Source organism: Capra hircus, chromosome 12, assembly GCF_001704415.2.
Source record: "Capra hircus breed San Clemente chromosome 12, ASM170441v1, whole genome shotgun sequence".
Lineage (NCBI taxonomy): Eukaryota > Metazoa > Chordata > Mammalia > Artiodactyla > Bovidae > Capra > Capra hircus.
The window spans coordinates 7989857-8015298 of NC_030819.1; the positions used below are offsets into that span (position 1 = coordinate 7989857).

General features: G+C 41.8%; 1 protein-coding gene across 2 annotated transcripts in view; it reads left to right on the forward strand.

Moving 5' to 3' along the window:
• FGF14 (fibroblast growth factor 14) overlaps positions 1 to 25442 on the forward strand; it is a 647400-nt gene that overhangs the window by 469148 nt on the left and 152810 nt on the right. The window contains exon 1 of one of the 2 annotated variants that reach the window (XM_018056383.1): positions 13175 to 13615. The exons of the other annotated variant lie outside the window; for it this stretch is intronic. Coding sequence (XP_017911872.1) covers positions 13423 to 13615 — 193 coding nt within the window. The 5' untranslated portion in view covers positions 13175 to 13422. Of the gene's footprint in view, positions 1 to 13174; positions 13616 to 25442 lie in introns of those variants that run through there. 2 annotated transcript variants of the gene reach the window in all.

Sequence of the window (25442 nt, forward strand, 5' to 3'; positions counted from 1 at the left end):
TGAGAGAAATGGTTATGGGGGAGAGCTCCCCGTAAAGTACTCTGGTTTTGGGGGTAGATGCTCGGGAACAGGGGGTTTCCTGAGGCTTGATCACATCTTTGCATGTGCCAAGCTTCCTTCCTCATGACCTTTGCCATGGGCGGAGTTCCTCACGCTGGCTCCCAACAGACGACAGAGGATGAGATGGTTGGATGGCATCACCAACTCAATGGACATGAGTTTGAGTAAGCTCTGGGAGTTGGTGATGGACAGGGAGGCCTGGCGTGCTGCAGTCCCTGGGGTTGCAAATAGTGGGACATGACTGAGCTGAACTGAACAAGCGGCGCTAGTGGTAAAGAACCCGCCTGTCAGTGCAGGAGACATAAGAGACATGGGTTCGATCCCTGAGTTGGGAAGATCCCCTGGAGGAGAGCATGGCAACCCATTCCAGTATTCTTGCCTGGAGAATCTCATGGACAGAGGAATCTGGTGGGCTGCAGTTCATAGGGTCACAAAGAGTAGAACAAAACTGAGTGACTTAGCACAGGGGGAGATGCACAGAGGACTGTGAGCACGGCTAGAGTTCTCTCCTCTTTAGCCCAAGTGGCTGCACTAGTTAAGCATCTGGGGAAGGCATAATTCTGCCTGGACCCTTTATCTCTGTTCATTGGGAAGAGATCCATGTGTTGATATGTGTCAGTGTTTCAAAATTATATATATTTGTCTGCAAAGTAGAATGGCCACTATTCCAGACTGACAGCTAAAGAATTCTTGCAAGCGTTGGGTCCTCTCATCTTCAGAAACTAGCTTCAAGTCTCTGTAGGGACTCAGAGGAAAATAAAGTGAGTGACAATATAAAAAGCGGGGAAAGGGCACAAGATTGAGCTAAGAGGCATTTAGAGAATAAGAGAACAGAATTTGTCAGTTTAAAACTCTCCATGATGTTCTGCCTGAAGTTACTCTTTTTCTCTGAAATGCCTTCCTCTGTGCATATCAAACTCACTGAAAAATTTCTGAGTTCCTTTAAAAATCTTTGACTTGAATGATACCCTTCATTTGCAGTCAGTGTCAAATCCCCAGAGAACGCAAATTCTTACCTAAGGAGCTAGTCTAAATTTCTAAAAGGAAATAGCAATTATCTACTACCCCTACAGCTAAATGAAAATGAAAATGGAATGGGGAAAAGGAAAAAAAAAAAGATTTTCTGAATCTATTTCCTTCACTTGATGATAGCCTCAGGCCCTAAATCTCATCTTGCACTGCATCACATGTCTAGCTTTAGTTTTATTCAGCTCCTTTCTATGGTCCTAAATCTCAATGAAAGGCATGTTGTAAACTCAAGAAATTTAATTCTTCATGGATTTATGTGGGACTCGGAAAATGCATCCTCACAACCCACAGGGGAACAAAATGGCTGTGTTTCTGCAACATCTGAGAATTGCTATGCTTTTTTTTTTTTTTCCTGAGAGATGCAATAATTAAAGCCATAAGACATTCAGGTAAGCAGGTGGTATCAGAGAAGCCCAGCGAATAACAAGACATCATTCTGAACAGGGACTAAAGCAACAGGGCTGCAGGAGCCAGCGCTAGTCAGATTCAATCAAGTAAACAGCTGGTGTTTTTTAAAAAAAATTTATTTGTAGGAAACAGCGCTCTCATTTAAAAACTGGCATTCTGGAGCAGCTATCTTGTCCATAGCTGTGAGGTTGGGGTGTGATTATCAAATGGTAGGCAGGGCTCTGTTTCCATGTGCTTTAGATGGAGTGTAGGCATGGTGACATGATGTGAAGAGCCAACATATTGGAAAAGACCCAAATGCTGGGAGAAGTTGAAGGCAAAAGGAGAAAGGGGCAGCAGAGGATGAGATGGTTAGACAGCATCAGCGACTCAATGGACATGAGTTTGAGCAAACTCCAGATGATAGTGAAGGACAGAGGCGCCTGCTGTCGATAGAGTCACAGAGTCAGACATCACTTAGCGACTAAACGACTACAACAAGGCATGCTGGGCTGAATAATACACTCCCCAAAGATGTCTGAGTCCTTATCGCTAGTCGTCTAACTGTGAATGTGTTTACATGGTAAAAGAGACTTAGCAGATATGATTCAGTTAAAGATGTTGAAATGGGCGATGATCCCGGGTTATCTGGGTAAGCCTGAGGTCATCACTAGAGCACGACTGAGTGACTGAACTGAACTGATCTCTTGAGTTTAAAGAGTTTCTAGAGACATGTGGATATACTTGTTTCTGATGGACTTCCAGGTCATGTAGTGAAAGTGTATGAACTTTGATACACTGGCTTTTGCATCGGTTGCATCTTCTCAGTCACTAAACTGTGGCAAAAAAAATGAAAGCAAATTTTGCTATAAAATGATTTTTTTTTAACCAGAAGAAATACACCCACCTTTTCATGTCAAGATTCAGTTCAGTTCAGTTCAGTCGCTCAGTCGTGTCCGACTCTTTGCGACCCCATGAATCGCAGCACGCCAGGCCTCCCTGTCCATCACCAACTCCCGGATTTCACTCAGACTCGCGTCCATCGAGTCAGTGATGCCATCCAGCCATTGATTAGAGGTGATTTTATTTATCCTTTATTTTTATATTCCAATTTTTAATGAGTACGTATTACTTTTATAGTCAGCAATGTAGCATTGGATCCTGTGTGCTCCTTCCTTCTCCGTCTCCCTCTACAGCTGTGATTTTTATTCCTGCTTTGGTTGCAGGTCATTTTGAGAACTGGATGAATTCTGTGCGTCTGTGAACCCAGGTTCCATAAAAATGCACATGGGTATGCTTAGTCACTCAATCATGTCTGACCCTTTGCGACCCCATGGACCCCATGGGGTGCACCAGGCTCCTCTGTCCATGGAATTCTCCAGACAAGAAAACTGGAGTGGGTTGCCGTGCCCTCCTCCAGGGGATCTTCCCCACCCAGGGATCAAATCCAGGTCTCCCACATCCCAGATGGATTCTTTACCCCCTGAGTCACCTGGGAAGCCACTCCCAAAATGTATATGGCCACCATTCTTTTACCTTTAGGACAAAATTCATGGGGAATCACAGATAATCTAAATCCAAGGTAGCTTGTTAGGAAAAGGATATACTTAAGATCTGTTTCTTTCTTTCTAGAACTGTAAACATAACAGTCATTTAACATCTGTGAGGCTTAATATTTCCCCTAAACAGAGATCATGACACCCACTTTAGTACATGTAAAGGTTCTTCACAGACTATTACACAAATATTACTTGAGTGTTTTATAAATTGAGAGAGACATACTCTCAATCTGTGTTCAAAGAATTATGACCTAAACCTACATTCTAATTTATTCTTAATTTCCATTTAACTGTTATTGAAAAAAAATTTCAAAACTGAAATTACATAGATATGGTCTACACTCTTGGGGTGGTGATAAAAATAGTGTTTTGAGATTCTTAAACTGGGAGTTCGCAAGTCACTTGTGTTCAGAAATCCCTGATGCTTTCTGATGATCTTTACCAGCATCAGGAGTTCAGACACGTGTGTGGGCCCATGCATGTGTAGGCATGCGTGCGCACGTGTGTACAGGTGCACATGTTCATGTTTGTGTTTAGCCCATATATCACTAAACACAAATATAAACATGTGCATCTGTGCACATATATTACTGGGCTTCCCTGGTGGATCAGCTGGTAAAGAATCCGCCTGCAATGCAGGAGACCTGGGTTCAATCACTGGGTTAGGGAGATCCCCTGGAAAAGAGAACAGCTACCCACTCCACTATTCTGGCCTGGAGAATTCCATGGACTATATAGTCCATGGGATCACAAAAAGTCAGACATAACTGAATGACTTTTACTCACGTTTATTACTACATACAAAGAACATAATTAACCTAGAAGCTTTCACAGCAATGGAAGAGACCATTGTAGTAATCATTGAATAGAAATTGGTTACAATGTAATACTCTGATAAGGTTATATCATATGTGCACACAGACTCTCTGCACTGACGATATAAATTCAAGTTCATTTCTCATTTTTTAAAACTAAATAATATTTTTTTCTGTTGAAATATTTAATAGTCTTTTCAAAAACCCAGTTCACTGGTTAATGGTTAAATTGATGTTATTAGAGTGAGGAAGCATAAGCCAATACTTTCAGTTCTGAAATGAATGCTATGTATGTTTCAGGTTCATTTTAATATAGGAGACTGGAAACCACTGAGACTATTTTTACAGCGTATTAGTCAGATTTAAAAAATACATTAGATTTATAAAGCTAAGCCATCTGCTCATATCAATCTGGTATTGCTTCTATAGTGAAGAATGTTCAAAAGTTTTCAGTACCAATAGTTTCCACTTTTTCTTTATTGAGTCAAAATATTAAGCAATAATAAACTGCCTTCCAGGTTTTTTTTAACTGATGGAAATCTGTTCCCTACTAGAAATAAATATATCCAGCAAAATTAATCAAGGAGGCTATTATAACATTAATGTAATCAATTACTCCTTTAAATCTAATTTAAAACACTTTAACATTCATTTAGATTATTTTTTAAATCTAAAATAAAGATCAATAATACTATCACAGAAAAAATAAGACTTTGAACTTGAACTGTAACGAATGGATACACACCATTCTTAATTAACTACCTGAAATTGTGTCCCAAGTGCATCTTAACATTACTTTTTGATGTTCTTCCAAATGAGTGAAAACCAAAAAGGGTCATTAGTGTTGACTAAATTCTCAGAATTATCTCACACATTTTCAAATAGAACCTATTTAATCCAGAATAAAGAATAAAAACATAAATGCCGATATATTCTTTATGACCTACCCAAGCTCACCTCAAATTAATTCATGATAATTTATTTGTGAAACAGTGTTGGGCCCTCGTATTTTATCCTTAACTTTAAATGGTTCACAAGTGATTGACATTCAAAGCAAACCATGTGAAAAAATGGAGTGAGTCAGTTATTGTGTGGAGATGATCAAATAAGTAAGCAGAGAATATCTGAGGAATATTTGTTTCTACCCTAACCAGCCTTCCAATTCAGACCCACTGGGAGATAAGGGAATTAAGACAACAATGACAAGAATTATAGATCAATGGAACAAAATAGAAAGCCCAGAGATAAATCCACACACATATGGACACCTTATCTTTGACAAAGGAGGCAAGAATATACAATGGAGTAAAGACAATCTCTTTAACAAGTGGTGCTGGGAAAACTGGTCAACCACTTGTAAAAAAATGAAACTAGATCACTTTCTAACAACGCACTCAAAAATAAACTCAAAATGGATTAAAGATCTAAATGTAAGACCAGAAACTATAAAACTCCTAGAGGAGAACATAGGCAAAACACTCTCAGACATAAATCACAGCAGGATCCTCTATGATCCACCTCCCAGAATTCTGGAAATAAAAGCAAAAATAAACAAATGGGATCTAATTAAAATTAAAAGCTTCTGCACAACAAAGGAAAATATAAGCAAGGTGAAAAGACAGCCTTCTGAATGGGAGAAAATAATAGCAAATGAAGCAACTGACAAACAACTAATCTCAAAAATATACAAGCAACTTATGCAGCTCAATTCCAGAAAAATAAACGACCCAATCAAAACATGGGCCAAAGAACTAAATAGACATTTCTCCAAAGAAGACATACGGATGGCTAACAAACACATGAAAAGATGCTCAACATCACTCATTATTAGAGAAATGCAAATCAAAACCACAATGAGGTACCACTTCACACCAGTCAGAATGGCTGCGATCCAAAAATCTGCAAGCAATAAATGCTGGAGAGGGTGTGGAGAAAAAGGAACCCTCCTACACTGTTGGTGGGAATGCAAACTAGTACAGCCACTATGGAGAACAGTGTGGAGATTCCTTAAAAAATTGCAAATAGAACTACCTTATGACCCAGCAATCCCACTGCTGGGCATACACACCGAGGAAACCAGAATTGAAAGAGACACATGTACCCCAATGTTCATCGCAGCACTGTTTATAATAGCCAGGACATGGAAACAACCTAGATGTCCATCAGCAGATGAATGGATAAGAAAGCTGTGGTACATATACACAATGGAGTATTACTAAGCCATTAAAAAGAATTCATTTGAATCAGTTCTGATGAGGTGGATGAAACTGGAGCCGATTATACAGAGTGAAGTAAGCCAGAAAGAAAAACACCAATAGAGTATACTAACACATATATATGGAATTTAGAAAGATGGCAATGACGACCCTGTATGCAAGACAGGAAAAAAGACACAGATGTGTATAACGGACTTTTGGACTCAGAGGGAGAGGGAGAGGGTGGGATGATTTGGGAGAATGGCATTCTAACATGTATACTATCATGTAAGAATTGAAAAAAAAAATTCCAATGATATTTTATCCATTCATTTATAAATTTTGATTCTTGAAAAAAAAAAGTGACAAGAATGAAACTAAGCTGAACACAGGTTCCCTGAAGCACTTAAAATCTTTTTTAATCCAAAGTTATAAGATGTTTCTAAGCAAAATACAGAGCATGACACAGTTAATAAGGGTAGAACTCCCATTCGTAGACTTACATAGTGCCATTATATCCTATTTCATTGATTCCACCATGCAAATATTTTTTGTATAAACATCTCTGAAATTGATATACACCTTGCGATTTATGACATGATATGGTTTAATGAAATTTATTTTCTTTGGTACTTAAATGATGCTTCTTAAAGTCAATAATTTCTTAGATCTGGTGAATTTGGTCACATAGAAATGATGTCTGTGGCTGTGGCATGTATGAATAAAACATAGGCAGACTATCAGTTAGTGAAAATAAGAAGGGTTTGCATTTAATAGTGACATCAGTATCACAAAATATATTTTTAGACTTTTTTGTTTATTTGAAGTTGAGATAATGTACTTGTTTTTCGTAAACCATACAAAAACATATATTTAAACAACTTAGTCAACAAAATAACCTAGAATATAACAAAAACTCTGAAGGCAAGGGGGGAAAGGCTCTTTTAATAATGAAATCAGTGTCAATAAGGCTGTTCTTTTTTATATACTCTCCTCCCTTAGACTTTATTTAGTTTTATATTTATAGATGATTCAAACCTATATTTCCTCTAGCTTCCAATGACTGATTTGATGTAACAAGTTTGAAAATGGGGGATATTGTCAATTGGCAAACGGAACGCAGGACTTCCCAGGTGACTCGGTAGTAAAGAGCCCGCCTACCAAGCAGAAGGTTCGGGTTCCATCCCTGGGTCTGGAAGATCCCCTGGAGAAGGAAATTACAACCTACTCCAGTGTTCTTGCCTGGGAAATCCCATGGATTGAGGCGTCTGGCGGCTTCCTGAAGCTGGGTTGCGAAGACTCAGGTGACATGGCAATGAAAGGACAAGCTGAAAGGAGCAGCCAGGGTGTTGGCGGGGATGAGTCACAGAGATCAGTAGTGTTGTCCTCTCCAATCCCAGCGGAATCTGCCTCACACCCTACAGTAAGCCCTGGGAATCACGGCTGGAATTTAGAACTCAAACTACGTGTCACGTTAAGTGAAGCCTAAGTGATACAGAAAATGTGAAGACCTCTCTGTGTATCCTATTTATGAGGTTGAGGTTGGATATATTCCAAATGGAATTTTACATTTCTTGGTGCTTAAACAGATCAAACATCCTGGGGTAATTTATTCTTGACAGATTGGCTAAGCGAGATTTTCTGTTCCTCTTATTTGGTATTAACTGTTCGGCTGTCTATGTATCCAACTTCTTAATTCTTTAAGCACCTACTTTGCCTTGTGCCATTTTAAGCAGTGGACATGTGGCAGTTGACAAATGAGGCACAAAATACATTCCCTCTTATATTTGTGTTTGAAGACAGCAAGATAGTCCAAATAAATAAGATACATATTAAAATACATATATAAAAATGCATAGAATTTTTTAAAGTTGTAAGTGCTCTGTAGAAGGAAGAAGGGATTGACTGTGTGGCAGTTGCTATTGTAGCTAGATTTGTAAGAGAAGATCTCAACTGGGATGATAATCAGTGAGCAAAATTTTGAAGGGGGTGAGTGAATCAAATGGAAGAGCCTGCATGGAAACCCTTCCATAGCAGCATGCCAGGTGGGTTGAGGAACAGCCACTGGTGAACGAAGAGAGAAGCAGAGATGACAGCAGATAGCAAATGAAGGTAGATGAGGGATACAAATCATCTGGAGCGTTGTAGACGCTGTGATGACTTTGGTTTCACAAAGTGTAGGTGTAGGATTGTGAATTGAGGCATCAAATAATAGGATTAATACCTTTAACACTTTGGCCACAGTGTTGAGGGCATATTAAAGATCAAGGGTGAATCCTAAGGGACCAGTCAGGTCGCTACTGTACCAGTTCAATAGATGATGGTGACGGGTAGCAACATAGACAGTGGGAAGTGATCATATTGTAGATCTATTTTGATGATAGGGTGAATGCATTTTGCTGAGGAATTGCATAAAGGTCCTGAAGACAGAAATGAGCTTAGTACAATGCCCAAGTTTTGGGCCAGAAGAACAAGCAGAAGGCAGATGTCATTGCAGAGATGGGGACATTGTAAAGCAGGTTAGAGAAAGGAAAGTGAGAGTGTAGTCTTGGCCAAGTTAAGCCTGAGATGCCTATCAGACATCTTCATAGAAATTTCAAGGTAGGACTTGGTCATTGAGGAAATGAAGACCCGAGTAATGAGGATTTAAGGAATTACCGAGAGCTATCAGGCACTGAATTTGGGAAGATCTCCTGGAGAAGGAAATGGCAACCCACTCCAGTATTCTTTCCTGAAGAATCCCATGGACAGAGGAGCCTGGTGGGCTACGTTCCATGGGGTCACAAAGAGTCAGACACGACTGAGCAGGTGAGCACATTGAGTTTGCACTGTTGTGTTTTATACACGTTCTCCTTTAATCCTCATAGTGACCTTATTGCATTATTATGACTATTTTACAGCAAAGGAGACTGAAACTTAGGTTTAGCTGAATCGCTCAAGGGTGCAGAGTAGAGTCTTCGTTTGCTTTACTCCAATTGTGATTTTAGCTACTGTTTTATATTGCCAAGGGGAATGTGGGCAAGAGGCAATAAAAATGTTCCAGGCAGAAGGAACAACATGTGCAAAGTAGAAGGGCCAAAGGGAACCTGGCATCTTCTGGAGACTTGTGAGCACAGGGAAGTACTTGGTAATCAGCTTCCAATGAACTAATGCTTGTGTGATACTTTGCAGTGTTGGAATTGTTTTCTCGCAGGCACACGAGTTGCTCTCTGTGAGGCAGGGAAATGTTTTTATTATCACTATTCAATGAATGGGGAAAGAGGCTTACTGAGCTAAGTTCATAGATTTGGTCAATTGTGAACTAAGGTTTGACCTTGAACTTCTTTTCCCAAAACTTAGAATAATTTTTACATTTCTGAGTACTTAAATCATTTTCTGTGTACCTATTTAGGAGGTGGAGAAATATACACGAGGTTACATATATTTTGACACCAAAAAGCCATGGAAATTGGAACAGAATTTCCAAGATAGAAATAAGTGATCTGAAAGACAATGCAAATAATAGCTGTCATTTTTAAGCACTGAGGATGTTACCAGACACTGGACAAGGATCTTTACAATTGTTTATTAATTTTAATCTCACAAGAACTGAAAAGGAGATTTCATTATCATCTCAGTTTTAGAGATAAGGAAACTGAGGCTGAAGGAGAATAAAGTAACTCACTGGAGATCTTTTTACAGGCAGGATGGAGCAGAGGCAAGAAATGAACGCAGCTGTCTGAAATCAGAGTTCAGACTCCTGACAGGTTGGTCAGGAGGCATTGCTGTCTCGGCAGTACTTTATTGTTTGCCTTTGTAAAGTCAAATGTGAAATTAGTGACACCAAGGAGGTCCTCATGAGTGTGAAATTATTTTCTGAATCACAGCAAGGTATGGATTTGTGTTCACCTGTCCTGAACGGTTTTCACCCTGGTTTTTTTTTTTTTTTTTTTTTTTTTTGCACATGCTTTTATCACAGTTTAAGACAGCAGATGGCTCTCTTGCGTTTTTTTTTTTTTTTTTTTCCATTACCTCCATCTGTAAACAACTAAACAGTGTTTTGGGGAGGTGAAAAGGAAAGCGCATGGATTAAGCGAAAAGACGGGGATTCTCCCAATGCTGCCCCCAACCCATGCTCCGCTAAGACAGGAAACCACACAAGATAGAAATGTCTCCGTTTAAGGCTTGTGAAATCCACAATCCTGCGTAGATGCCCTGAGACTGAGGAGTCCGCTGCGCCAGGGGTCGGAATGCATCAGGAAAAAAAGAGTATTTCTCGGTTATCAAAAAGCTGAAAGGCTTTGTGCTCCAAGGTGGGTTATTAATGCCAGTGGAAGCAGTGAGGATTAATTTCCTTCCCGCCTTGGGTGGCGCGGGGTGGGGAGTGGAAAGCTGCTTTTAAGGTAGAGCATCAGAGGCGCTCCCACGCTCAGGGAACTTGCTTCCTGGCTCAGCGCTAAGGCTGGGCAGAATCTCTGTCCGCGGTGCTGAATCGCACCCTTGTCTGGAGGTGGCTGGCGTTGAGGGGTAGGGGTCTAAAGAAACCAAAACACCAACCTTCCCTTGGATTATACAATCCAGAGACTTGTAGAGAAGACTGAATTATAAGAAAAAGCCTGGAAAGAAAATAATTAACACAACTCTAATAATAAGAAGCTTTTCTGTTCAAGTTATTATACGAGACACATTTATTACAAGGATTTAAAAAAAGCTTTCAAAGCGAACTGGGTTATGTTGTTTGGGGCAATTGTACTATATTTAAAAGGTTACTATACTTAACATTTTGCTTCTTTGAAAAACTCATTGCTATAAGTAAATATGTTTGCTTTAATTGTAAAGTCACTAGGAAATTGCAATCTGTAACGTCTGAAATGTCCAAATAGCCACTCTTCAATAATGGAAGGCAGGAGAAGCTACTTCTTCTGTTCAGTATGACTTATTTCAGTGCATTTTTAATAGCTTTTTATTAGGTGTATCCATCTCTGCCAATGACCTTTCCTTTTTCAGCAGGAGCATGGCAACACTAAATACATAGTGTAAAAAGATGAGAACAAAGACATGTAACACAGGGAGGAAAAGGTAGGCAGAGAGTAAAATAGCCAACACACCCTTTTCCTTTACTTTTCCTATCTCATAGCTGGTTAAGGATTGCAAATCTCTGGAAGAATTCCCCATGCATATTCCTTTTAATAATCATGGCTATTAGATAGATTTCATATGTGCATAAAACACAATAAGGTAGGGAAAGTCAGCTTACAGAATATGCTCTTTAATGTTAAACATTAGTACATTATCCTAAAACCAATTTGATCTGCATTGGACAGAAATCTACATACTCCTTTTAGATTAAATTCTCTTCCTCTGAAGAGACTTGTTAGTAAATATGTTGTAAATACAACGAGAAACAGCTGAGCAGTAATTGCTTCCGTGGTGAGACTGTGGGTAAGTTCTTCCGTAGAACAGAAGGTGTCTAGCCTCCTTGTCATCAGCCCTTGTCTGAACTTCTCCCACTTGCCTGGTTGCAGGTCTGCCTATTCCTGAGACAAAGTGTGTGTTGGTTCAGAACTGCTCCCAGGCTGCTTGCTGTCCTCTTCGCGGCTCTAAAAGCAGCCACCAGAGAAGCGATTGTTACAAGCAGCAATTACCAAATGAGTTTTCTTTCCTCATTCTTCACACCCGATTGTGAGACGTCTAGTTTTCCCATTTCTTTTCTTTGCCTTCCCGGAATGACAGGCAGCCTAAAGGAAGGAGGGAAAGGTGAGAAACCACAGGAGCACAAGCTACTCCTAGTTCTGACGCTCCGAGTGTATCCTAGAAACCATGGATCTGCGTTCACCCAGGCGTGAATGGTTTCTCTCCCAACCTCCTTTTCTGGGACGCCGTCCACTTGCTCCCCTCCTCCTGGGCCTTCATATTTCGCTCGTCCAACACGGAACTGCTGTTGGGACACAGACAGGAAATCAGGGAGACTAGAATGTCAGACACAGTTCATCCGCTTTGCTCCCTGGCTCTCTACTCAGGGACACCAGCTCTAATTGGAGTGTCCCTCGGTCTGGCTGCTTTCTCTTGTTACTGGAATACTGTGTCACTCTCCCCGCCCTTAATACTCTGTACTGACTTCTTCAATGTTCCGTCCCCGCTGCTGTTCTGTAGCAGCTACAGCTGCAGCCATCTCTTCCTCCGAGTGCTACAGAGTAAATTTGAGAAGGGGGTGGGGGTGGTGAGGTGGGGTCTTCTCCCCTCCCCTCCTCCCTCCTTCTTGCTCTGCTACGGTTTCAGGAGGGCAAGCCTACTTCTCCCGGCAGCTAGCCGAAGGGAGAGTCCGGCGAGTCTGGGTGGATTAGGTCGGGAGTGGAGACGCCTCCCTTCTCAGGACACATTCGCCTCCCTCCCAAGCTCCCTCCTCCCCTCTCCTCCTTCCCGGGGTGGAGAGGCTCCGGAGCTGGAGGGATTAGCCAGGAGGGCGGAAACCACCTCGCGTTCCAGCCGCTCCCGCGAGTTTCCGTGGACCAGGAGGCACGTTAAGATCCAGAAACCCTCGCTAAGCCCGGGGAGCCTCGGACACCTGCGAGTTTTCATCCAAGAAAAAGCGCGCTGATCATTCCTTCAATTCCACCTGCTTTGGTTCAGCCTCTTAGGACCCCACCCCCCAGCCACCTATTTTGGGCTTTCTTTTATATGATTATTAATATTTTTAAAGTCATCCTTGTATCTCCCCTTCCCCCCCTTTTTTTTCTGAAGACTGACCTAGGAGGGGAGGGGGGGACGGGAGGGGAGTGGAGTGGGGTGGGAACGAAGCGCTCTGATTAGAGATCTCCTGGGAGAAGATTGCTCTCTCCAGATGCTGATTTCCAAAGCACTTGACAATCACCGGCAGAATCCGCGAGCGGGCAGCGGCGGCGGCACCGGCCGGGGGGCAGCTCGAGTCAGGCGCTGAATCCTGCCCGGCGCGCCCTGGACGCACCGACGCGGAGACCCTGCGGGCGCCGCTCCTCCACTCCTTGCCCTGGAAGAAGGCGGCCAGCTCGCCCTCGCGCCCGGGAGGCGGGACGGACAGCGAGGCCGCGCGAGTGGCGGCGGCTGCCCGTCGGAGAGAGGGCTCGGGCTGCACGCGGGGTGACCGGCGGCGCCCGCAGCCCCGAGCCCCACTCCCGGCTCCGACGCGGCCGCCACCTCGGGCTCCCGCCGCGCCCCGGGCGCATTTGCGCGCCGGGCCCCGCACTCCGCGGAGAGAGCGATGGGTCCTAGTGGGGACTGAGCGCCCCTGCGCCCTGTCCCCAGCCCTCCTCTCCGCCTCCCCGAGGGCGAGCCGCCGTCTGCGTCTCCCCGCCCCTCTCCGGGGTCCCTCGGCTCCCTTCCCTCCGTGCCTCCCTCCTCCGGACCCGGGCCGGGGCCACCATGGCCGCGGCCATCGCCAGCGGCTTGATCCGCCAGAAGCGGCAGGCGCGGGAGCAGCACTGGGACCGGCCGTCCGCCAGCAGGAGGCGGAGCAGCCCCAGCAAGAACCGCGGGCTCTGCAACGGTAACCTGGTGGACATCTTCTCCAAAGTTCGCATCTTCGGCCTCAAGAAGCGCAGATTGCGGCGCCAAGGTCTGTGCAGGGGGTCCTTGTCGGGAGGCGCACCCTCGGCCTTCTCCCATCTCCCCGCCTGTGTGGGGCCTTTTTGGGCTCCCCTCCCGCCCTCGATCTCTCATCTCACCCCCGCACCCCGCCCTCCTCTCCCCTCCCAGGCGAGTCTCCCTTGCGAGCGCTCCGAGCGCCTTCCGCCCCCGGGAGCTGGGAACCGGCTCTCTGGCAACCTGTAGCCACTGAAAACTCCACCGGCCAGGAGCCCGCAGGGTGGCCCATTCCCACCGCTGCCTCTAGCTGTGCAGGCGGATGTGGGCTGACCCCCAGGGAGAATCTCTGCTCTCTCTGGTCTTCTTCCCACTCGGGGCGCAGAGTCTGACTCCGGAATGTTGGGGCGGTGGACGGGGGATGGGGGGAGGAACCTCCCCTGACACCTCGGGGTCCCGCCGGCTGCTTCCAGTCCACTTGGAGATGCCGGAAATTTCTGGGTCTGGCCTCTCTGGGTTTCCAGGGCTCTTGGAAACCCGCTGGGCTCTCAGACCTTGGCGGAGGGTGGTGATCTCCGCCAGGCGCTCGGCGGGGGCTGGTGCGAGAGAAGTGAGTGGGGGTGTGTTTGCGTTGGGAGCCAGCTGGGTTGAGATTTACCAGAAAGCTGCTTAGCGGGCAGCAGTGGTCACTCTGAGGTCTAGGGATCGCCTCTTGGGACGAGGAGAGGGGCGCAGAGAAGGAGGAACGCATCGGAGTAGGGGGGTTGGCAGACAACCCCATACGTGGTAGTCTTGATGCAAGGACTCAAGAATTACACGAGGCAAAAGAAGCAGTTACTATAGACAGATGACGAGAATAGTTGCCTCATTGGACGTATTTTTCTGGAAATAACTAGTGCCCAGCAAAACCTTCTGGTGCTGCCTTTAAAATGACCAGAGTCTCAGAAGGCGACTCACCCCTGAGCTGGAGCCCATAGGCTTTTGTTCCTTCTGCCAGTCGGCTGGGCATCCAGTTGCTAGGGGAGGTTGTTTGGCGAGCATGTGGGATGTTTCCGTGGGAGAAATGGGGATGGCTTGCTTTTCATCACTAAGTGGGCTCGGCAGGAAACACTGAAGAATGTATTTACGTTAATAGGAGTATATGTTTGCCCAGCACATTATATTCCCGGTGCCCAGCTGTATTTATTTTAAGTTCCCTGTTGTTCCAAAGATGGGTAAGAGAAGCATATGTTTTAGGTGTGTATCTATGTGAGGGTGTGTGTATCCCACACATTTGCAGATTTATGACCAAAAGTTTCAATGCTTCTTTAAACAAAAGCTAGAACTGTATTTTTTTTAAGCCACTCCTTGTCGCAGATAGAAATTGGAGTTACCAGCTCTTAGAATCAAGAAGGCAAATATCTGAGCAGGATCAGAATGGAAGTTCTAAGGTAGATAAATTATAGAGCTATAAGAGAAGAGACTTCCTGATGAGGAGTTTGGGGACAGTGATGTTTTCAGACCAGTGTTGAAGCTGTTTAAGAAAATGGACTTTAATTTTCCGCTTTAGCCTAGAGCCCTGTCCAGAAAACCTGGATATTACAAGACCAATTGGATTGTTTTAAACGTTGTTGTTCCATGGAAGGTCATGTTATCGTGACTTAACCTGTTTGCTTCTCCCCTAATTTCATCTGAATATCTTTTAGAACCCAATTTTCACCAGCTAGAGCTCCAATTCTGCCATCTATTTGAGTAAATAAGCACATTTCTTCTAGATAGAATTATTTTAATATGAAGGATGATGAAAACTTAGTGTGTTTTCTTTAAAGGTAAACCAGTGGATTATTTTATAAATATGAACAATAAATGTTCTGAATCATATGAGTCATGAAGAAAGGTTTGCTTTACACTTTTGAATGTTAGGATGAGGGTAAACTTTTTACCAGTGAAAAAGACATCTGAGCTGTCTATTTCAATATTTGTAACCCTGGCTACTCCCTTGACATTTGTGAGTTTCCGGTGATATGCAAGTCTCAATGATCTGCAAGAAAAATATATTTGAGGGTACTTTTGCTACCTTATTTTTGATGGAAGAATGGAAAAGAAATAAAATAGAAGGAAGTTTCATCAGGACCTTTTCTTTTATCCTTCTAATATATTTTCTATATAAAGATATATATTCTTTAGTGAAGAAAATATAGATAAACCCTTTGAGTATTAGAAAGGAATTATTTTTAATTTAAGCAAAATAAATGTTGAAACTATATTGTGTAAATTGTATATTAATATATAATTACATGGTTATATATTACTAAATATAGCTATACACAATTCTTATTTAATTAAATATTTCCTTAGGAAATATTTTTAAGCATGCTTGCCTTTTCCTCCTGTACTCATTCTTTGCGTAGGAACTGACCCAAGGAAATTTTAAAATTCTGATTTCTTGATTTAAAGGTATAACTTTCATGTGTGACAATTTATCATTTTATTTGAAAATTCTTAATTTGGCACATAGTCATTGAATCCTTATAATGTGTCAAGTCCTGTTCTAGGACTTGTGCAGTGTTGAAAAGAGCAGATGATTCTTCTTGCATCACAGAGCTTACAGACGTGAGACAAAAAGTCACTGCAGGTAGCAAGGAACAAATTAATAAGAAATTAAAAAACTCCAGGGTCCTGAAGTGCACAAAGAAGGCTGAAGCAGAGAACCACGGGGCAAGGGTGGTGGGAAGGGGGACCTAGTCAGAGCCAATAGACAGGGTGGGAGACACCGAGAGCTACAGGCTGAAGGCTGCCATCTGAGAAAGGGTGCAGAGGTCTGAAGAACAATGTGTGTGAAGCCCCTGAAGTGGGGATACTCTTAGCCTGTTGGGAGAAGGAGAGAAGGTGTAGAAACTTCAGGTATACTGCCATTTCTTATTACATCTGTTTTGACTGCAGTTTGTTTTTTGACACAGAAATGCAAATACATTTGACATGTTTGCCAACAAAATAAAGAATGGCTTGATATTTTGTCTTTTGGGGAAAAGTAATATACATATCTTAGATGTAGGGTTTTATTTTTAACCCTCCTTTAAGTAGTAATTTATTTAATATAAAAAGTATGACACGTTTATTTATCTGCTTTGGGTCAAGCCTTACCCCCCAACTCTGTTCACCTCCTGACCCCATAGAAGGTGGTTTTTGCACCAGTTGAGTTACTCCTGTAAAGGATGGTAATTTGCTAGATGGCTTAGTGGTCATGGTGGGCACCGCACTCTATCTTACCTTCCAGACTCATCTCCCTCCACCCTTGCAATAACTCTTTGGATTCCAAACATCATTCATGGTTCAACCACACGGCTTCAAATCTCTGCACTTTAGTATGTGCTTCACTCGGCACGTAACCTCTCCCTTCACCTGTTGAAATGATGCCTGTTTCTTAAAGCTTGGAAAAAAATGCCAGCTTCTCTGAGATGTCTTCCCTCATTGCTGAGAAGTAAGAAGAACTCATTTTATACCTCACGATTGTTGTTTACGCCCAATAATAATTAATCCAGCACACATATTCAGTAGCTTGTGGTAGGGAGCAGTGTCTCTGTTTTCTGTATCCCTGGGCTTTCAAATCTTGGCAGTGTGTCTGCCATGCCCTGGGTACTTGTCACTGCCCTCAAATTGAATTGAAATAAGGAATGTCAATGTGTCCAAAGCTGAAAAAGTGTTTTTGGACCACGGTGCTCTAACTAGACTATTTTAGAAGTAAATATACTTTTCAAAATTGTATATCTTTTTTTTTTTTTTTTTACTTTCCCTAAGAGTACACATATAATCTATCCTTTTTTAAGGAATTGGAGTGTGATTACATATTTGCAAGTTATTCTCAAGAATGCAAGAATATAACCAACCTCACTTTAAGGCTTAATTAGTTTATGAAAATAGATACTTAGAATATCTGTTGACAGCTAAAAAAAGAAGGCACAAGGAAACCAACAATTTGCATCTAGTTTTATTATTTGGAATCTCAACAACAAAAAAAGGAAAACTGAAACAGAACCTACCTGTGATGATATATATGAACATTATATTCTAAAAGTGTTACATTTTTGTTATTAGTTTTTAAACCAAAGAAGAACTTTCATTTTTGTAGGATAATAACTTTTCAAAATCTTTGATATAGCTAATGCAATTGTGTTTTGAAATCTATATTTCATTTTTTGGCTGTTTTCATAGGAGCAATGATATCATGTGTAATGTATTTATAGGTTTAATCAGTAATTATGTGGGTTTCTCACTAACACATTTTACCCAGCATAAATTATAGGATGTCATAAGAAACAAGGGATGAAAAATGAGCTACTGAAAATTTGTTTTCAACTTATTCTGTCATATATATACACACCTATATAGACATTTCTTTGCGACACTGTGATAAAGAAACCCATCAGCTATCCTAATAAAAGAGAAGTGGTCTTCCTTCTTACACGGTACTGTGTAAGGAAAGCCAAGCACACCCTTTCAGAAAATAATCAACAGCAAAGAGTTGTTTCAGCAAAAGCCCACCATCTTGTCTTACTGCTTCTGAGCCATCACCATTGAAAAGAAAAAGACAGCCTACTTATTTGGGCTCTTTAGGTCAAAATAAGGAAGGAGTATTTTTCTCCCAAAAGATCATCCTGTTTTACTTTTGGAAGTATATTTTTTTTACTTTTCTAGAATGATGTCTGTGGGACTCTTCCTACCTATCTTTTGATAATACCTGTTGACTAATTTTGATAAGCAGAGTTTTATTACTTGTTAGTTTTATTAAGGCTAGACAAAAATTGTACATTTTCTATCTTGAAATGTCTCATTCTTTAATGAGGGCTATTCTGTCAAATGCAAGCTTTCTAAGTGAGAGATATTATGGGCGTATTACTGAATTGGTACATAAAACAATTTGAAAGACTTTTTTTTAATTGACCTTGCTTCCTTATGTATATTTTCTGTGGCTTGTTATGATTTCAGACATTCTACATTTGCTGAAAGCTTCTGAAAAGAGATTAATACCACTATGGTGCAATAAATTAGTGTTGTAATATATAAAGTGTAAGATAGCAGAGTAGGTCAGGTAAGATGCAAGTTAGGTTAAATAAGTAAGATGGTTTCCTTTGGGTTAGGTTAGATTCGTTGCTTGAGTTGAGTTTACATATATTGAGAAAATAGTACTATTAACTGGTAAAGAAATCCTCTGACATGTCTTCAAATACAGGATTTCAGAAGTACCAATTCTCCTCCACTCCCCTGACTAGGTTACCATTATCAGCTACAGATTAAACTTTATATTTCAAATTAGTAGAATCATTAGTGCAGCTGTTCTACATTTAGCTCCTAAATTCTGTTTTTTCTGTTAGTGATTTTAGTCCATACAGTGTTCCTATAAGAAAGTCATTTTAAAATAGACATGAACCTCCCCCTCTTCAGTGTAAAAAGGATATCTTCTAAATTTTATATACTTAATTTTAAATAATGGCAGACATTGAAAGGGAGTAGTAAATGAATTCTGTTTCAATCTGATTTATCACTTTGTTCTGAAATCTAGGTTTCTTTCTAGATAGAGTTTATATTAATTTCTCTCCAAATGGTCAGAAATTTTAGCCAAAAAGAACTATGATATTTAGATAGTACAGATTGTATATGATATTTTAAATATAGTCATTTTAGCACTCAAAGGCTAAAAACATAATAATGGTAGACTCAAAAATATAAGAGACCATTTTAGGGGGTTGATGCAATTTAAAGTCAACTGTACTATGTTGACATGACTAGAAAATTAATTTAGTCATTTTAAATACAATGGTTCCAACGTTCAATTTAAGAAATTGCTATAATTTAATAATTTTATTTAAATGAATATGGTACCATTCACTGTCTCCTAGGGCTGAAAGGCTAGCTGTAAGGCGTGGTAGTAGGCATCTAGACACCTTATATAAAAATCAATTTCTGTTACCACTTTGTCGTTCAGGAAAAAAGATTCTTTTCATTAAGCTATATTGTGTAAAATACTTTTTATGGAATATGGGTTTCACCCTATGCTTTTATGCTTCTTTGATATCAGGTTTAATAGGGACCCGTATGGTATGATGACAGGCAGCAACCATTTAAAAGTCAGTGTCTCACCAGTGCCTGACATATAGCTAACAAGCCACAGCATTTAACGAATGAATGAAAAATCCTGTATTTCTCAGAATTTATGAGTAGCAGTGGCACAGAGGGGCCGTTGAGATCAGTGAGCACATGGCAATGGCTGTAATTGACTGGAAACTTATTAATGTGTCACCAACCACCTATATGACACTCACAATGTCAGGCACCGCCCCTGAGTACCCTCTATCCTCACAGCAAGCAGATGCATAGGTACGCTATATTATCCATTATTTGATGATACACTAAAATATTACCCAACCACCCATTTTACAAATAAGGTATCTGAAACCAAAGAAAAGAATGAGTAAATTGTCCAGGTTCACATAATGTTAAGATATGGAGCTTGGATTAAAACCTAGGTTCCAGGGTGGCTCCACGGTCCCCTGTATTAACCAGTGCCCAACATCAGGTGTCACATATTTGATTTCATTACTTCAATTAGTTGAGATTCATCACCATCTCAAAGGAAACCAAGGCTCAAAGAATCTGTGTTTTGCCAAAAGATTTGCACATAGCAAGTGACACAACCAAAATTCAAAAGCAAATTTGTCCTTCGATATCCTGTCCTTCTCACTGCTTTCCACTCTTTCAGTTCTTTACGGCGTTAGCACTAACCACAGACGTTATTGCAGGGCCCATGGTAGAGGCGCAGCATGTGTATCTGTTGATTGGATGCATGTAAAGTGAAGGGAAGTGAAAGTCACTCAGTCGTGTCCAACTCTTTGCGACCCCAAGGACTATACAGTCCATGGAATTCTCCAGGCCAGAATACTGGAGTGGGTGGCTTTTCCCTTCTCCATGAGATCTTTCCAACCCAGGGATTGAACCCAGGTCTCCCACATTGCAGGCAGATTCTTGACCAGCTGAGCCAGGAGGGAAGCCCTGAATACATATAATAATGTGTTATTAACTTTTTAAAACTGATGGTGCAGTAAAGTGTGCCTGGAAGCAGAGATTTATTTGTGGGATTTGGGGAAAGAGACAAAAAAAAAAAAATGAAAGCCATATTTTACCAAGCCATTTTTGATATAGGAATGCAGCTTTGGTTTCTCCAGCAAGTGTTTGGAAGTGACATAAGGTGATGTTATCTTCTTAATGAATTGCCACATTGACCTGAAATTCTGAAAAGGATTCATTAGGAGGGCTTTCACTAGCATGTAATGACTTTAATGTGAGGTCTTTCATTAAGTTTTCATTAATTGTCTCAGATAATATATTTTTTAATATTTCTTGTGTCTGTTAAGTTATATTCCATGATAAACTGAAGCAAACCAGCAAGGTTATAGAGTCACAAATTAATCATGAAAATTTCAGACTGTTAGTAACATTGGTTCATTGTCCTTTTCTAATGAGTTCTTAGATCTTCTTCCTAATACCAATACCAGAAAAATGTAATGGAGTCAAGGCTAAAAATTGTTTGTAAATTGTATTATGTGCTTTATAACGATTGCACACATGTGAATATTTAAATCTGGTACAGCTTTGCAAGTCTCCCTGGAGAAGGAAATGGAAGCCCACTCCAGTATTCTTGCCTGGAGAATCCCATGGACAGAGGCGCTTGGCGGGCTACGATCTATGGAGTTGCAAGAAACAGACACGACTTAGTGACTAAACCACCACCACAGCCTTCACAAGTCTAGTTATGTGTTATTTAGGTATTTTTATTGACATATTATCTGACTCTTCTTCTCTTGTTATCTTGCTTATTACATGGCAAAACTACATGGTTAACCCAACTGCCCACCTTCTCTGTACCTGCGCCTACACGTCTGATTGTGGCTGACGAGAAACACGCATATGCATGGATTGGTTCTTCTTTCAGTTCATAGTCAGTAATACCAAGTGGGCTCTTGGTACATTTTTAAAAATATATTTACACTTGAATAGATTATATTTCTTATCTTCTTTCCAAACATCTTAGACCTCCTCTCCTATCCTCTCCATCAACTGTGTTCTTGCTTGTATTTTTCTGAGAAAATAGAAATAATCGAAAATAAATTTCCATATACTCCACAACTGCTTTTACAGATATATCTGCTGATCTACCCACTTCCCCCTTTTCCTACTGAACTTGGGAATGAACTCTTAGTGTTCCTATTTAAGGTCAAAACCTCCACAAATCGAGGGACAGAACCTTTCCCCTACTTAGGGGCGAAAATCCAATATTTTCCTCTCTCTTCTGCATCATATAATTTCTGTATCCTACTGTATGATTCTCATCAGCATATAAATATACTACAATGTAGTTCATCTTAGAATTTAATCTCCTGTTGATTATACATTCCTCTCTTGCTGTTAAACCAACTATCTTTTATTGGCAAAACTTAAGGTAACTTTTTTTACATTTGTGTTTTTGAATTTTTAAAATATCCTATTAGTATGACAAAGGGCTTCTAAGATAGGGGAAATGGTAAAAGTTTTATCTATTAAGAATTCAGGAATAAATTTATAGAGTTCTCATCTCTTCTGGTTAGTTTCTCCAAGGGCTATGTAACCACTGAGTTCAGTGGCTATGTGAATATAGTATATTTTCTCAGGAGACTCTTGAATGTTTGATGGACAGTTGTTTTCTTCAGAATCCAACAATTTTCTCCCTTTTGAAAGGAGAAAATAGAATCTCTTGAAAATAGAATCTCATTGCTTAATGTCTTTTTATTCCAGCACATGCTTCATGGTAGCTCTTTAGATTTCTGTAAATAATTCCTGCCTAGCCTGGGCTACATTATGCCCTTTAAATATTTGTTCACGGCTTTTTATCCTCCTTACCATTTGGCCAGCTTACAATTGTTTAACTCTGTTAATCTTTCTGCATAAGTAAATGCCACCAGCAGCTTAATCGTTTCTGTAGCTTCAATTGTTCACTGATTACCTCATCCTTATTCCAGCAAATCATATCACTGCTGTTTGCATGAAGAAAATTTCATGCTGAGGCCAACCTTGCCATAGAGAGCACTGAACACATCTGCTGGCTCCCTTCTCTCTGGGGCTGGGGTCGGACTTGGGTGGAGGGATAGAGAGACTGAACAGATCTATGCAAGGTAGAAGGATCTGTCTTGGCTTCCTACTGGGCACATTAAAGGAAAACATAGGGAAACTAATCAAACCTCTGAACCTGCTGGAAGTAGGGGTGTTGTACATCCCATCTCTTACTTCTCCCAACCTCAGGATATAAGGAACATTATTTTTATCTTCATGGATGAGAGAAAGTGAGGTAATTTTTCCAGGGACTTCTACTTGGCAGAAGGAGTAACATCTTATGGGGGGGAAAAAAACCCGAATAAGCTTTTTGGACAACCCAGATATTTGGATGCTGATCTGATTGATACAAGGTGTTTATTTTTAGAAGGAACTCAGTTCAGTTCAGTTCAGTTGCTCAGTCGTGTCCGACTCTTTGTGATGCAACCCCATGAATCGCAGCACGCCAGGCCTCCCTGTTCATCACCAACCCCCAGAGTTCACTCAGACCCACATCCATCAAGTCAGTGATGCCATCCAGCCATCTCATCCTCTGTTGTTCCCTTCTCCTCCTGCCCCCAATCCCTCCCAGCATCAGAGTCTTTTTCAATGAGTCAACTCTTCGCATGAGGTGGCCAAAGTACTGGAGCTTCAGCTTTAGCATCATTCCCTCCAAAGAAATCCCAGGGCTGATCTCCTTCAGAATGGACTGGTTGGATCTCCTTGCAGTCCAAGGGACTCTCAAGAGTCTTCTCCAACACCACAGTTCAAAAGCATCAATTCTTTGGCGCTCAGCCTTCTTCACAGTCCAACTCTCACATCCATACATGACCACTGGAAAAACCATCTAGCCTTGACTAGACGGACCTTTGTTGGCAAAGTAATGTCTCTGCTTTTGAATATGCTATCTAGGTTGGACATAACTTTTCTTCCAAGGAGAAACATTGGATCCCAAATAATCGTAGAATCTTCACTATATTCCAGTATCTTACTAGATTCATCCTCGGGCTGAGCTAGAGCGTCGAGCACAAGGTTCACTTCGCTCTTACTGGTTCTCCGTGTTCTCTCCTGGGCGCTCCAGCCGCCGCTGCAACCAACACTGTTGCACGCAGGGTAACCCTTCACTCAGAAGTGTGTCCCCAGCTCTGAGTCCATGTTTCCGTCCAATGCTTGGGACACTGGGCACCAAGCTGAACAGAAAGGCAGAGCCTGGATGGGTTCATTCCGTCATCCTTTAGACTTCCTTTTTAGAGGCAGCCATTCCCTGGCAGTTCAGATGGTAAAGAATCTGCCTGCAGTGCAGGAGACCCAGGTTCGATCCCTGGGTCAGGAAGAGCCCCTGGAGAAGGGAATGGCTACCCACTCCAGAATGCTTTCCTGGAAAATCCCACAGACAGAGGAGCCTGGCAAGCTAGAGTTCGTGAAGTCTCAAAGAGTTGGAGAGGACTGAATGACCTAACGCACACACCTCCTAGCTAGTGTGGTGATGGAAACGTTTTCCTGGAAGGTTTGGAGCATTTTACATATGTCAGGCTTTTATATACTTCATCCCCAGAACTTCGCAGTTTGGAAAGTTATAAAAGTGATAAAAGTTGTTGAAGTGTCAAGAATATGTGGTTAATAAGCAAACATTTCCTCTTCTCCTGCTACTGCTGCTGGGCTGATGCAATTTGTATCGTGAGAAATGTCCCTTGTACCTAAATTCTCCCATGACTATAACCATTTTACTTTCTGGATCATTCGTGGTTGTAGGGTGAAATGAAACTGAGACTTTGAGGACAATAGTAAGAGCTTTTTGGCAACATCTTTATACCAACTTAGTCTAGAGGTCCACCTTGATGGCTCAGATGGTGAAGAATCTGCCTGCAGTATGGGAGACCCAGGTTTGATCCCTGGGTCGGGAAGATCCCCTGGAGAAGGGAATAGCAACCCACTCCAGTATTCTTGCCTGGAGAAACCCCTGGACAGAGGAGCCTGGTGGGCTATAGTCCATGGGGTCAGAAAGAGTTGGACATGGGTGAGCAACGGACACTCACTTTTTTTTTCACTTAAACTTCCCATATCTGCATGGTTTTTTCTTTTGCCCCATAAGCAGCCGGGGATTGTACCACCAGCCATGAAGATGAAGGTGATGTCGCTCAGTCGTGTCTGACTCTTTGCGACCCCATGGACTGTAGCCTACCAGGCTCCTCCGTCCATGGGATTCTCCAGGCAAGAATATTGGAGTGGGGTGCCATTTCCTTCTCCAGGGGATCTTCCTGATCCGGGGATCGAACCCAGGTCTCCCGCATTGGAGGCAGACGCTTTAACCTCTGAGCCACCAGGGAAGCCATACTCCACACATCACACTGCCCTCCATGGTATGGTTGGTGACGGGGAGTGTGTAGACTCAGACCCTGGGCCTTGGGGCTTCACTATACGTCTTCGGGCTGAGCAAACTCTGTCTATATACAGAGACCTCTATGCGAGGAGCAGGCCTGGCAAGTTGATTTGGAAGAATACCTTTTATTGGAATATAGTTGATTTGCAATGTGGTGTTACTTTCTGTTGTACAGCAAAGTGAATCAGTCTATACTCTTTTTTTAGATTCTTTTCCCATATAGTGGAGAAGGAAATGGGAATCCACTCCAGTATTCTTGCCTGGAGAATTCCGTGGACAAGGGAGCCTGGTGGGCTACAGTCTATGGGGTCACAGAGAGTGCGACATGACTAAGTGACTTTCACTTTCGCTTTTCCCATACAGGCCATTATCGAGTATTTAG